Source organism: Mesoplodon densirostris, chromosome 7, assembly GCF_025265405.1.
Source record: "Mesoplodon densirostris isolate mMesDen1 chromosome 7, mMesDen1 primary haplotype, whole genome shotgun sequence".
Lineage (NCBI taxonomy): Eukaryota > Metazoa > Chordata > Mammalia > Artiodactyla > Ziphiidae > Mesoplodon > Mesoplodon densirostris.
The window spans coordinates 63,052,263-63,067,313 of record NC_082667.1 but is presented as its reverse complement, the minus strand read 5'-3'; the positions used below and the strand labels follow the sequence as shown (position 1 = coordinate 63,067,313).

At 42.0% G+C, this 15,051-nt stretch overlaps 1 protein-coding gene across 9 annotated transcripts in view; it reads right to left on the bottom strand.

Moving 5' to 3' along the window:
* Window positions 1–9,025, bottom strand: part of LOC132493189 (synaptotagmin-9) — a 391,713-nt gene extending 382,688 nt beyond the window's left edge. For 5 of the 9 annotated variants that reach the window (XM_060103488.1, XM_060103490.1, XM_060103489.1 and 2 more), the window contains exon 1: window positions 8,628–9,025. In XM_060103488.1, coding sequence (XP_059959471.1) covers window positions 8,628–8,772 — 145 coding nt within the window. In that variant the 5' untranslated portion in view covers window positions 8,773–9,025. The remainder of the gene's footprint in view (window positions 1–8,627) is intronic. The other 4 variants (XM_060103499.1, XM_060103501.1, XM_060103500.1 and 1 more) reach the window with 3 other exon arrangements.
* Between the last annotated feature and the right edge of the window lie 6,026 nt (window positions 9,026–15,051).

The window sequence follows — 15,051 nt, the reverse complement described above, 5'->3', positions numbered from 1 at the left end:
GGAAAAAAGGAAAAAGATTCAAGTTATATAACAGCAATTTTTTTTCATATTTCACATACATAAAGGCAGCACTTTGCCTTGGAAAGAATGTTACAATGAATCCCTATTTCTTGACACACTCCTAACATTATAAAAGGCAGTCTAGTGTAATGGATTGATTATAGTCAGACAACCCGAGTCCATTGACTATACACTGCTCCTTCTCTAAGCTAATTTGACAGAATATTTATGGTCCAACTAATGCAAATTGGTAAGAAATACATTAAGATCCTCAAAAAATAAATTTGTACATGGTAGAGAATAAACACACAAAATTCACATAACAGGAAATATAAATTGGTTTAAAATAGTAAAAACAGTCAACACTACAAACAAAAAAATGCAAAAAAACAACAACCAGGTAGCTACTTAAAACCTGTTACATTAGCAGCCTTCTGTTCACATTATACCACCTGATGGTAGCACATTGACTGTTGATATGTAGCAGGGCTAACTGGCATAGATATACTGGAAAGCAATTGGAACCCATTGGTGATAATTAACTATTAAGAAATTTTCCCAAAAGGCAGTAGGGTACAATAGATGTAAAATATTATTTATAGTAATAAAAAATCAGATGCTAGAAATACCCCAAAAGAAAGGGTAAGTAAAAAAAGATTTATCTACCTTCTGGAATATATAGTCATCACAACAATTGCACAATAATGACTGTCCATCATGGAAAATTATAATAATAATAGTAATAATGGCTAGTATTTATTGAGCATTTTCTACATGCGCAGTACTACAGTAAGTATTTCACATGCGTTATGAGATAAGTACTAATGTAGGGTTGCTAGATTTAGCAAATAAAAATGTAAGATGCCCAATTCAATTTGAATTTCAGATAAACAATAGATATCTGTTCTTTATCTGAAATTCAAATTGAACTGGGCATCCTGTATTTTATTTAGGTAATAGCACTCCATTTTATTCATGAGAAAACTAAGACACAGGGATTGAATAACTTTCCAGGGTCATACAGCTAATAAGTGGTGATAAAAAGTTAAGTTTACAAAAAAGTAGAATAGTTAATTTTGTTTGTGAATAATTTCAGGCATACCTTGCTTCATTGTGCTTCACAGATATGGCATTTTTTTTTTTTTTTTTACAAATGGAAGGTTTGTGGCAACCCTGCATCAAGCAAGTCTATCAGGCCATTTTTCCAACAGCACTTGTTCACTTCATGTCTCTGTCATATTTTGGTAATTCTCCCAATATTTCAAACTTTTTCATGATTATTATATTTGTTATGGTGATCAGTAATCTTTGAGGTTACTATTGCAAATAAATTATGACTCACTGAAGTCTCAGATGATGGTTAGTGTTTTTTAGCAATGAAGTATTTTTAAATTGCATACTTTTTTTTTAGACATAATGCTGTTGTACACTGAAGAGACCACAGTATGGTGTAAACATAGCTTTTATATACACTGGGAAAGCAAAAAATTCATGTGTCTCACTTTACTGTGGCGGTCTGGAATCAAACCTGCAATATCTCCAAGGTATGCCTGCATAAATAGGTGAAACACACGCGTGCCCATGGATCACAGATGAGGGGAAGCGTGGATACTACTACCACCAAATCCATTTATTGAGCAGTTACTGGAGCACTTACTCTGCACACTGTGCTGCAACAGCCTTCCCCCGTCCCGTTTTACAGATGAATAAAGTGAAGAGTTAAATATTTTGCTCAATGTCAATAAAGCTAGTAAGAGCAGGATCAGATTCTGACTCCAAAGCTCTTGCTTATTCCACTTTGTCATCTTGATTTCCTGGGTGAGATTTTATTTTTCTTTCGAGTGCAGTTCTATCAGTGTTGGTATAAAAGTTTTGGTGTGATAAAATACATGCACGAGGACACATGAATATTTCAAGGAGATCTGCAAAGCCAAGTTGCTGGGGTTTGCCTTGGTTTAAAGCCATATTTCAAGCCAACCCAATGCAAAACTTGAAAAGAAAAAGTCGTGGTGAACATTTATGGCTCAAATTGTGATTTCATTTAGAAAGTAATAATACATACTCCATACTTATCTTTTGGAAACGGAGACTGCTCTCCCACTGATGCCCCCCACTAAGATCCTCCCTTTCTCTACACACCTGAGCACATGAACTTGTTAGTTCCCTCAAGTAAGCCACTTAGGAAGGGATTATGAATTTTTTTAAGCCAACCACATGAGAAAGCCCACGAGCACACACAAACACAAAAGTGCCAGTATGCTCTTACCATGAAAGCAATGCCTGTGCTCTGTACATAACAGGGAATTTTAGGATGACTTCCCTTAAGTGTCAACTTAAGTCTTCCTTGAAAGCTTAGCCCACATCAAGAAGTTTGCTTTTGATTGTTTATTCTGAAAGAGGCAGCTGGCCACAGGGCTGCCTGTGATGCCTTTACCACAATTTGCTTTTGTTTTTCCCTCTTGATAACTACCTCATGACTAAACCACTCACTGGTCCATGTAGAGGAATCCCGTGGAGATGAAAACACACTTGTTTAAATAAAATATTTATGAAGAAGCCCTAAAATGTCACTGAAGTAATGCAAATTAAATCTTCACATATTGTGCATCCAATATGCCACTCATTCCTTAGAAGACTCTCTAGTTCCTGACTGCAATTAACATTAATTTTTAAAAATTAATCCCATGTGCATAATCACACCAATGTCTATTCATAACAATCCAGTGTTTTAAGGCTGATTTTTCCCTTGACTATCTTTGAAAATCTGAATTAAGGTTAAAGTTTAATCTCAATGATTATTTTGGAGACTTTCCCTTAGGAACTGCATTTAATTATTATTTTACATGTACATCTTTTTATAAGTTATTTCATTCTAAATCAATATAAGGTGACACTAGTGATGGTTCCACATTCTGGCCTTTCAATGAAATACTTTGGACATGATTTTCTCCATTTGTTCTTTTTTTTCCCCCAATTGAGTGGCTATAATAGATTCTCATGATATTTTTATAGAGTCCTTAAATAAAAATTGGGGGTAATATTGTCAAAAGAAAGTTAAGAATCAGTTAGTTGATTTGGGTGATGACTGTACAAGGTAATAGTCAAGGCCCCCAACTTGATACCATCTTTCCTAATTTTGCAAAAAAGAAATGTGAGCTGAGCTGAGAAGAGTTAGGTGGGTTCATCCTTCACTTATTGGCCTCAACGGTTGTCTTCCACCTGGTGCACATTACAACCAACAGAGGAACTTATATAAAAATATACCGATATCAGGTCCCACCCCCAGAGATTCCAATTTAATTGGTCAGGATAGAGCTCAGTCACTGGTAGTTTCTTGTTTGTTTTATTTGTGTTTGTTTGTTTGTTAGAGCTCCCTAAATGTTTCTAATATGCAACCAAGGTTGAAAACCAGTCTAGAGAAAGCTTCTCCTGACTAGGGTTAACATCTACTTAGAAAGAGGGGTCATCAGTGATGTGTCGTAAAGAGGGGTCATCAGTGATGTGTTGTAAAGCTCTATTTGACACCCTGACCAAGTGAACATGCTCTAGTTCACCAGAAAATGAAGAAAAAAATCCCTAGAAATACAAAGCTGGAATGTCAATGGAAAACCAGTATCCTGAATAAAAGAATTCATGACCAAGATACTGAGCAATGTCCATCGACAGATGAAAGGATAAAGAAGATGTGAGAGATATATATATATAGTGGAATACCACTCAGCCATAAAAAAGAATGAAATAATGCCCTTTGCAGCAACATGGATGGACCTAGAGAATATTATACTAACTGAAGTAAGTCAGAAAGGGAAAGACAAGTATCATATAATATATAATAATTACAATATATAATTATTATAAATATATAATTATTATATAATAATTATAATATATAATTATTATATATAATTATTATATAATAATTATCATATAATATCACATAATTTCACTTCTATGTGGGATTTTTTTTAAAAGATACAAATGAATTTATTTGTGAAACAGAAATAGACACAGACACAGACATAGAAAACAAACTTATGGTAACCAAAGAGGGACGAATAAATTAGGAGTTTGGGATTAACAGATATACACTATTATATATAAAAATAGACAAACACAGGGACCTACTGTATAGCACAGGGAACTATATTCAGTATCTTGTAATAACCTAGAATGGAAAATAATCTGAAAAAGAATATATAAGGGTGTGTGTGTGTATAAAACTGAATCACTTTGCTGTACACCTAAAACTAACACAACATTGTAAATCAAACTTCAATTTTAAAAAGTAAAAATAAAAATATTGAGCAAAATCTGTATAACTGCATAGAATTTAACCTACATTTAGAGATTAAATCCATTATAGAAAAACAGAATAGAGAAAAGACATCTAAATGAAAAGATAACCTAGGAAATTTTCATTGACAACAACTAGATTCTTAGTATATGTGATGGGTTTACCTAGAAGCTACTTTGACTTAGGCTCAACTCTTTTTCTTAAATGGAACCCATGGCCTTGGGCTAGTTTAGCTCTCTGCACTTCAATTTATTCAGATATACCAATCTCTTTTGACAATGCTTCTCAAACGTTAATGTGCCTATGAATCACCTGAGGATCCTGTTAAGACACCGATTCACATCAGTAGGTCTGGCGCACAGTCGAACACTTTGAGCAGCAAGGTCTTGGAAGATGTTAAGAGGATTAAAGGAAATGACCTACATAAAGTGCTTGGCACAGATGTGGTTGGCACCCTTCAGAAGAAAAGACTTACAAGGAAAATAATAAAACATGGTTAAAACCTAGAAATCATTCGATCCAATCTTCTTTTCTTTTCCAGATGTGGAAACAAAAGGATGAGAAAAGTTACAATCGCTACCCCCTAATAGCCAAATGGGAAAGAGACGAATTCTTTTTTGACTGCAATAAGTATAATTGAGATCAACAAGTAGAAGTTAACTTGAGCTTTTCATTCCACGCAAGGAAAGACCTTTTAATAACTGCTGTCCTACAATCAACTGGTCCTCTTGAGGAGAGAGAGTGAAGTCCCCAGTTACAAAGTATGAGCATTGACCAGTTGATAACATTAAAGAAGACTTCCATACTTCAGGTCCCTGTTGAACTAAGAGACATCGCACATCTAATATGTACAAAAAACCCCACAAGACTTTAATAAAACAAAAATTTTTTTAATAAAACAAAAACTTCCTTATTTTCCTCCCCACTCCAACTTTGCTTCTCCTGAAGTCTTGCCCTATGCAGTAAATGGAGTTGCTTAGGTCAAAAAGCCTTGGGGTCATCCTTAACTCTTCTCTCACCACTCACCTCCATTCCATCAACAAATCCTAGTGCTGTATCTTCAAACTGATGTCCACTATCCCCTTTGTCTGGATTACTAGAGAAACCTGCTAACAAGTTTCCCTGTCTTTACTCTTGAACTTCAACAGCATTTTCTCAACACAGCAGCCAGAGAGTTGCCACTTCTCTGTTAAAACCCTTCTCATTCAGAGTACAAACCAAAGTCCTTATAATGGTTTAGAAGGCCATACATGATCTTCCCCCTCCAACCGTTAACCATATTTCTTGTCATTCTCTATGTTATTCACTCTGCACCAGTCACCCTTGAACTCAACTATTCCTTGCATCACATCAAGGACGCTCCTATCTCCTGACCTTTGCACTTGCTCTTCCCTCTGCTGTGAAGGCTATTTGCTGAGATTCACAAGTTTATGCCGGACATTGCCAATATATGAAACAACATGACACCTAACAGAAGGATTCTAATTGCTCTCTATGGAAGAGTGCTCACCCTCAGCTTAAAAATCCACATTTTACTTTCCATAGTTGGTACAGATGAAGGACTGCATGAGGTATTCCAGTTCCAATTTATGACTTGGCTTCATCAAATTCTCTCTCAATACCAAGGTAGGGAAGACTAAGGACTGTACTCCTACATCAGAGCACTGCAACTACCTGGGCAAAGAATAACCTTTCTGATGGCCCACTGATTTGTGACCCAGGCTTATCCCACCACTGAAAAAATGAACAAACATCCTAGATGTGGTATCACTCTGCTGTCCACAGGGAATTATATCTGGTTTCTCCTTTCAAAACCAAAGTTCCTCAGTTGAGCTTGAGAAAACCTAGCTACCACTGGGTAGCCAGGGATGAACAATGGGCAGAAAAAGCTGAAACATGGCATTCATGTGGGTTCAGTTACAGAAAAGGAAGTCACGCATTTACAGAGACAACGCTCTCTAGGGACCCACATGCCAGGGCTGCTGCTGGGCGTCGTTGTGCCAGGTCCCACTACACTGCAGCAGCGGCGCCATTCACAGCTTTGGGCAGTGCAGCTACTCCAACCACTCAGCTTTTAGGGCTCGGAATTTAAAGGCACTCTTGGCTTGGACAACCAAACAGCTTTACAGGGATGCAGACAAATGCATCTGATGTAAGAATTAATGTGGGCAAGGAGAGGAAGGAGGGAGATGAAGAGAGATGCTGGCCTGAGTTGCACTGCCCTGGAAGAGAGGGTACACTTTGGATGTGGGCTTCAGCCTCAGTTCCTCTGACCTTGCACTCACAGTCCCCCTCCCCACGCCTGCCTCGTGAACAGGCTACTTCCTGACCCAAATCAAAGATCACGAGGGTCATGGGGCTACCTCAAAACCACTGTGCCCCAGTTTAAGAAAGCAGAGCAGTGCTTTCAGGAATTCAAGGAGCAGCACGGCATACTCTTTATCTGTGGCTATTTCTCAGCCAAGAAATCAGATGTGTCTTTTGTAAGGAGTCTTCTCTGTGATTCTTCCTCAGGGGCTTCCCAGAGCAGGGGCTGAGGAAAACTTTAGAGCATGGGATCTAGCTCGAAGATTAAGAGGAGCAGAGGCACAAAATCAGCCAAAAAGATGTGGAGTGTTAAACGTGCAACTCGGCGAGCGGCCTCATCCATCTTCTCTTGTAAAGCCAAAGAGGACCGCTCATGTGCGGTAACAGTGGGAACTCCTGGCACAGTCAACAGGCAAAGAAGTGGCACGTTTCAACACTAACACTTCCTTTGGGTGAAGCAAGCTAGATTATTTCTTGTTCCTGCTGCTTAAGGACAGAACTTCCCCCAATGAGGACACCATCCTGGGCCCCCAGTTAATGAACGAAGTGCTCTTACTCCTGTCTGCAGTCTGTGCAGCACATCAGTCCAGCAAGGAGGCACACAAAGGCTGGGCATTAAACCTCTGGGGAAATCATATGAAATCAACAGTATTTCTTGACTTAATTCTCCACTTTGAAGTAACACATTAGTGATCATCCCATAAACTTAATTAATGTAACCACAGGCAATGGGGAACAATAATCTTTCTTTTATTAAAAAAAAACAAAAAAACGCCTTTGAGTAGGGAAAATCTGATATAAACTTTTATTAAATGACTTCTCTTCGCCCCACAGACCCATTTTGGATATACTATCAAGGAAATGCTATTTAAGTCAGGCTCAGTGTATACCTCTTTATGAATCAAATAATTCTCTAATTTATCCTTGGGTAAATGAATTTTTATATAATGGATTGGCTTAAAATGAGGTAAATTCATACTGGATACTTTGCACACCAACAGCTCATTTCCAATATTTATACACAGGAATATCAGGGGAAGGGCCCTTTTCTTACCCCATCTTTAACAATCCAACCACAATATGCTTTTTTTTAGTATTTAGGTTGAGAGACTATTCGAGAAAATGATTCCTCATGGTGAGAAGAATCTCAAGTAAACATTTGGAAGCAATGTGTCTTCCAGTAACCAGCAGTGGATGAGAAGATGTGGGAGACCCAGGACCCTTGGGGAAAGCAAACGGCTCCACTAAAACTCCCTCTTCCAACCTTAATTGGTCAAAGGCCATAATAAATGAACTTTCCAAAGTTAGGAGCTTCGAAACTTTCACTAGGAATAACAGTAGGTGCACAAGCCATGACCCGTGAGTCCATCGACCTTCGTGTGCCCGGTGGCGGAATCTGGTTGAGCCGGGAGCCCAGGCCCAGGCCGCCTCCACGCCGAGACCGGAGGGAACGGGTTCAGGCCCGGCTGCCCAGGACCCGGAGCTCTCAGTCCCCGGCCCAACGTCGGCTCCCGCCCCGCCCTTCTCACCCCAGACCAAGGACAGGAAAATGGGCACTCCAGGAAGAGGATGGGGAGCGCCCGGTGGGATTCAACCGCAGACCGGGGCCGTCCCCAACTCCCAACTTCCCAGAGTTTCCTCTGGCCTCGTCCCCCTTCCCATGGCTCGCGAGACCGCCGCGGCCTCTCCTCACCCGGAGCGCAGAGCCCGGGAAGTGGAGCTCGGAGCTCGGGAGCCGCCCCCAGGAGCCCCGGTAACTGAAGCGCAAGTGACGGGCGTGGTGCCTCCAACCCCGCGCCAGCCCACCCGGACCCGGCCTCCATGCAGCAACCTCCGCCGGGGTCCCTGTCCGGGTCCAGCATCAGGCCACCGTGCGCTGGTTCCTGGTGCCCTCCCCTACCTAGCTCGGTGGTCACCCGCCCTCCTCCCTCCAGTCCGCGTCGTTCTCCTGCCTCAGGCCCCGGTGCGGCCCCAACTCCCAGCCCGGGGCCCTCCGGTCACGCCCGGCAGCGGCGGCAATACTCACCTGGGTCGCGGAGCCGGGGTCTGGCGCGGTCCCGCAGGTGGTAGATGAAATCCTGGCAGCTGTCGTGCTCCAGGGCCCCGCGGGCACAGAGCTCGGCCAGCAGCTGCAGCGCCTGGTGACAGAGCGCGTCCCTGGCCCCGGGCATCGCCCCCCCGCATCCTTGGACCGAGCCCGGCAGGCGGGCGCGGGAGACACCCCTCCGCCTGCCAGCTCAGAGCCGCCGCCTCCGGGCCGTCCGCGCTCGCCGCCAGGGACCCGCCGAGAAACGGCCCGAACCCAAGCCCCAGCCCCAGCCGGCCCGGCCTCCCACCGGTTGCATGCAGCTCTTGGCCAGCCGGTCAGTCGGGCTTTCTTTCTCTCCCGCCCTGCCCCTCCGTCCCTCCCCCGGCAAGGAGGAGAGGCGGCGCCGCACAGCCCAACGCGCCTCTCTCCTAGCGCTCCGCCCGCCCCTCGTGGCCGCCGCGGGGAGGGGCGGGGCGGGGCGGGGCGGGGCGGGTCAGGGGTGCGCGCCAAGGGGTAAGATCCCGGCGGCCCCTGCCTGGGCTCCGGCGGGGGAAGGGGGCGCTCGCGGGCTCCTAGAGGAGCGCGGGACTCGGCTCGGGACCTCGTGCTCAGAGCGACCACGCCCAGGTTTGGAGAGTGTGTGCGGGTGCGCGCCCTGTCCCGATGCAAACCCTCACCCTCTCCCACCGCCCCTCGCCGCGGGAGTCCAAAACATGTTCTTGGGTGCGTTGAGCAAAACGTGCAGTCTGAACCACACCCGCCAGATCTGGAGAACCGAGTCCCGGCTTTGAACTTGAAAAGCGCAGTCGGGGCATAAGCCATGGGCCTAAAGATGCTACACGCCCAAATGCGGGGTCTGGGGCCGAGGTTCTCCAACAAAGGAAAAATTTCTCAACCGCAGGGCCTTTTCGACCACCTTGGTGATTTGGAAAAGGTGGAGACTCTCAGATCAGAACTAAGGTCAAATAAATGGCTCCTGAGAAAGACGCTGGGACTTACCTGGAGCTTCGTAGACCCTGGCTGGTCTTCCAAGCAACTGACTGGAAATCTGAGGATGGCCAGTTGATTCTCCAGCATCCACCAAGGAAGAGTATCACAGAATCAGGGATGTTTGGAAGGGAACACAGGGCACCTCTCACACATACACCTCTTCAGCCTTTCAGGCAATAAGCCTAGAGATAACCAGGGAATACTGAACGTGTGTGTGTGTGTGTGTGTGTGTGTGTGTGTGTGTGCACTGTGCCACAGATCTTTTAGCTATATAATCTCATTTAATTCCCTCGATAGCCCAACAAGGTCTGTATAACTATTATGTTCATTTTACCAATGACAAACCTGAGACTCAGGAAAGTAGCACCTGCCCAAGTTCATAGGTGGGGAGGCAGGGAACCTTGACTTTTTTTTTTGCCTTTACTTAACATTAGTGTGCTGCTCTAAAACAGAGTAGAATCTGTACAACTGACACTTTTAGCCATAAGGCTGTGCTGTTGCTAGGGATATCTCATAGCAAATCATATTGTGCAGAAAGGTAGTTCAGAATGCCATAGAGTGTCCACCCAACAGACAAGCTTTAGAATACTGCTGTACACGGCGCTGGGGCCTCAAGGACCTTATATTAGAATAGCAGAGAAAATGCAGAGTTGTAAAGGTAAAGCTAACTTCAGAGAGTTGTGAAAAGGCAAGTAGGCTCTCTGCCCTAGGAAAACTAGGAGGGAAAATAAATTCACTGAGAGAGAGCCTTCGGAGGAGGTAGAGCAGAAGCTGGTCTTTTTTATTTAAACAACTTTATTGGAGTATAATTGCTTTACAATGTTGTGTTAGTTTCTGCTGTATAACAAAGTGAATCAGCTATACATATACATATATCCCCATATCTCCCCTCCCTCTTGCGTCTCCCTCCCCGCTCCCTACCCACTGCTCTAGATGGTCACAAAGCACCGAGCGGAGCCCTCTGTGCCATGCAGCTGAGAAGCTGGTCTTTGAAAGGAGGGAACTCTTAGAGAAGTAGGGGAGAGAGTGTGGATGCTAGGGCTGGTATAGTAATGGTGAGGAGGAGCAAATTTGAAAACCATTTCAGGTGTGAATTGACAAGACTGCAACTAATGGAATGAGAAAGAATGAAAGCCATAGAAGTTCCAAAAACTGACCTGGGTTATACGTGGTGAGCCCCTGATGACACTTAGAATTGCAAGCCCAGAGTTTTAGGACAGTTTTATTTTATTTAGGAGAGTTTTATTTTAACCAACAAAATGTGTGGAAGTGATATTCCAGTATCAGAATGGTGATTGGCAGGGACGTGGGGAAAGGAATCCTGGCGCACTGTTGGTGGGAATGTAAATTGAGGCGGCAACTATGGAAATATGGCTGTTCCTCAAAAAATTAGAACTAGAACTACCATATGATCCAGCTATTCCACTTCTGGGTATTTATCTGAAGGAATGAAATCACTAACTTGAAGAAATATCTTCACCCCCATGTCCATTGCAGCATATTCAAAATAGCCAAGACATGGAAACAAACTAGGTGTCCATGAATGGATGAATGGATAGAGAAAATATTGTGTGTGTGTATATATAATATATATATATATATATACACACACACACACACACACACACACAGACACACACACTCATACACAATGGAATATTATTCAACCTTAAAAAGAAGAAAATCCTTCTTGATTTTCTATGTTTCTATGATCCTCATAGAAACAGAGTAGAATGATGGTTGCTAGGGGTTAGGGATGGGTAAATGGGGACATGTAGGTCAAAGGGTACAAATTCTGTTATAAAGATCCAATGTACACATGTTGACTGTACTGAGAGTAACTCTTAAACACTCTCACCACAAAAAAATAAAGTTTAATAAAAAGTTAAAAGGTGATGGATGTGTTAATTAACTTGATCTTAACCTTGGTAATCATTTCAAGATGCATATGTATATCAAATCATCATGTACACTTTAAATATATACAATTTTATCTTTATTCCTCAATAAAGCTGGAAAAATAGAAGTCCCGTAAGTCTTTCATGCCATTATTAGACCGTATTGTCACTCCTACTCCCAAGACCTAGATTCTGTACTTGGGAAGTGGTTTGGGATTCCTAATGGCAGAACTTACTATTAATTGGCACTTTGTTTGATTCAGTTCCTTGCCAGGTAGTTGCCTTTAGCAAAAGAAAATAAGATTCAACTGGCATGACTTATTCTTAGTGAGCCCATGCTCTCTCCCAGCAATTACTACCATGAAATACTCACGAACCTCCTGCTTAATTATCCCAAACAGGGATTCATCCTCACACTTGCTCCAGAGCCTGAAGTATGATTCACTTGGACCAAGAGAGTAACTGGGTTCGTGTTCCATAACAACTGCTCTCTCATCTTGGGCATCAGTCTCCTGTGAGCTTCGTCCTTCCCTGTTTGTAGTAAGCTTTTCTTGAGAGATGAAAAGAAAGCAAATTTGGATTGTGTAACTCCACGTTGTCCACGTGTCTGCTATCATTGCACCAAGAAGCGGGTTGTTCTGCTTTATCTTTATTCTTCCTTCCTAGGCTGTGTGGGTTCCTTCCCAGTTTTATGGTTGCCAATTACAAAGTTCTAATTCGAATTTCTTTCACTTTAAAGAAAGTAGAGATTTATTAGCTTTACTATTTAACAGATACACCATAAAAGGATATACTGAATGGAACAGAAGGTGATGATCCGGGTCAGAGGACCTGGCACTCCTCTGCTTCTTAGTAGATACTCATGGCTCTCCATTTGTTCATCTTTTTAGAACGAGGCCAGAGGACAGAGCAGAGATCAGATTTGTGCTGACTGAGAGAAACTTGGGCCTCAGGACCTTCCCTCACCAAATAACTTTTTAAAAAATACATTTTGCATCCCTGGATCTGCCTTTCAAAGTGGCTGATGTCGTTAACCCTGGACAGGTCTGGGAAACAGCTGGAGTCTCTCTGGACGCTGGAAAGAGAGAAGATGATGGAGTCCAAAATTGGCTAGACTGTGTCACAGTGGTCATGAAATGTCCAACTAGCTAAAGAAGTGCCAGAAGAAAAGATTCCAAATAACCCACACCTTTCCTTATCTTCCACAGCAAGCTTCCCTCCCTCCTCAGTGCCGAAAATGGATAAAGAGCAGGTTGACCTGCACTCAGGTGCCTGTTTATTAAGAGAAGAGGTGGATGTGAATGTTTATGGGTAACCATATTAAGGTATTAAGCACTTAGAGTTTCAACAACCCCTTTCATTATCTTTGCTTAGCAAGAAATAGCTTTGACAAAAATCTCTGTGTATACACACACAGAGAAACACAGAGACAGAGAAGCATCCATTTTATTGCCTCTAGCCTCATTCAGAAGATCATAAGAAGACCACATGTTCTTCTCAGCCCTCACTCTGTCCAAAGAACCAGGCTTCAGGTTATTGACTAAAGTGTTTAGTATTAAATCACATTTAATTAACCAGTCAGTTCATCAAATGTCCTTTTTTTTTTTCAAATGTCTATTGAGGGATCTTTTAATGAAAGAGTTTTTTTGATACAACTTCTGGGTTGAATATTATATTTCCATATTGAAGCTTTCTTCTTCTATCTTGCATTCATTATTCAAAACTTTACCCTTTTAGTACTGCTTATACTTTGAGTTATCCCCATTGCAAATTTTCTTGACTTTTCTCTCCCACCTCTAACTTATCTGCTCCTAATTTTCTTCTTCTCATTTTCTTTCCGTAAATCCACTCTCCAAAGCTTTTATAAGGAAAAGTAGACTTTGGAATTCTACAGGTCTGTTTGAAAGTTATCATTATAATTATCATATTCCTATTATTTTTACCAGAGTTTTTTGAGTTCATGCTATGTGCCAGACACTCTTAAAAATGCTCTAAACAGATTAGCTCATATAATCTACATAACAACCCTATGAGGAGAGTACTGTTATTAACTATCCCCACTTTTCAACTGAGGTAGCATAAGCACCAAAATAAAGTAGTCTTCCTAAGGTCACACAGCTAATCAGTGGTAGTGATGGGCCATGTCACTCCTGAGCCCTGCCCACAACACTGCCCTCCTTTCAGTGGGTCCAGGTGAGAGCACAGAGTCCGTGTGCTGAAGATGAATGGCCCAAGTGGCCGAAAGAGCAGCACTGGCACTGTGCTTTCACCAACTCTGGTGGATGCAATCAGATCTACACCTCGATTTTGTTTCCTGCATATGAGGATGGGTAGGTCTGATCAATCCATATTACATCCCATGTGGTCTTTCCAGACTGGCCATTTATAGCCAACATTTCTTGAGTACTTGCTCTGCACTACGTAGTGTCTGCTGTGCTTTATATGTTTGTTTTAACTGAATCAACCATTTGAAATAGATATTGTTATTATCATCCTGAATTTTAGATGGGAACACAAACTCTGAGGCCTAAGTCACCTGCCCAAGGTCACAGAGCTAGCAAATGATGGAATCAAGATTCAAATCACATTATGCAGACTCCAAAAACTGAAATTTAACTATCACACAATATTCCTCCCCATGAATTTCACATCAGAATTGCCTGGCAGGATTTTTCAAGTTTTACATACATTCTTAGAGCCGCTTATGATCCCCCTGGATGACTGCAGGAAAACCAAATCCACACTCTAAAATGAATTATATAAGTTTACTAAATTTGAAGAGATTATAGTCGAAAACTTCCCTAACATGGGAAAGGAAATAGCCACACAAGTCCAGGAGGCACAGAGAGTCCCATACAGGATAAACCCAAGGAGAAACACGCCAAGACACATAGTAATCAAATTGGCAAAAATTAAAGACAAAGAAAAATTATTGAAAGCAGCAAGGGAAAAACGACAAATAACATACAGGGGAACTCCCATAAGGTTAACAGCTGATTTCTCAGCAGAAACTCTACAAGCCAGAAGGGAGTGGCATGATATACTTAAAGTGATGAAAGGGAAGAACCTACAGCCAAGACTACTCTACCCGGCAAGGATCTCATTCAGATTCGATGGAGAAATCAAAAGCTTTACAGACAAGCAAAAGCTAAAAAAATTCAGCACCACCAAACCAGCTCTACAACAAATGCTAAAGGAACTTCTCTAAGTGGGAGACACAAGAGAATAAAAGGACCTACAAAAACAAACCCAAAACAATTAAGAAAATGGTAATAGGAACATACATATTGATAATTACCTTAAACGTGAATGGATTAAATGCTCCAACCAAAAAACACAGGCTTGCTGAATGGATACAAAAACAAGACCCATATATATGCTGTCTACAAAAGACCCACTTCAGACCTAGGGACACATACAGACTGAAAGTGACGGGATGGAAAAAGATATTCCATGCAAATGGAAATCAAAAGAAAGCTGGAGTAGCAATACTCATATCAGATAAAATAGACTTTAAAATAAACAATGTTACA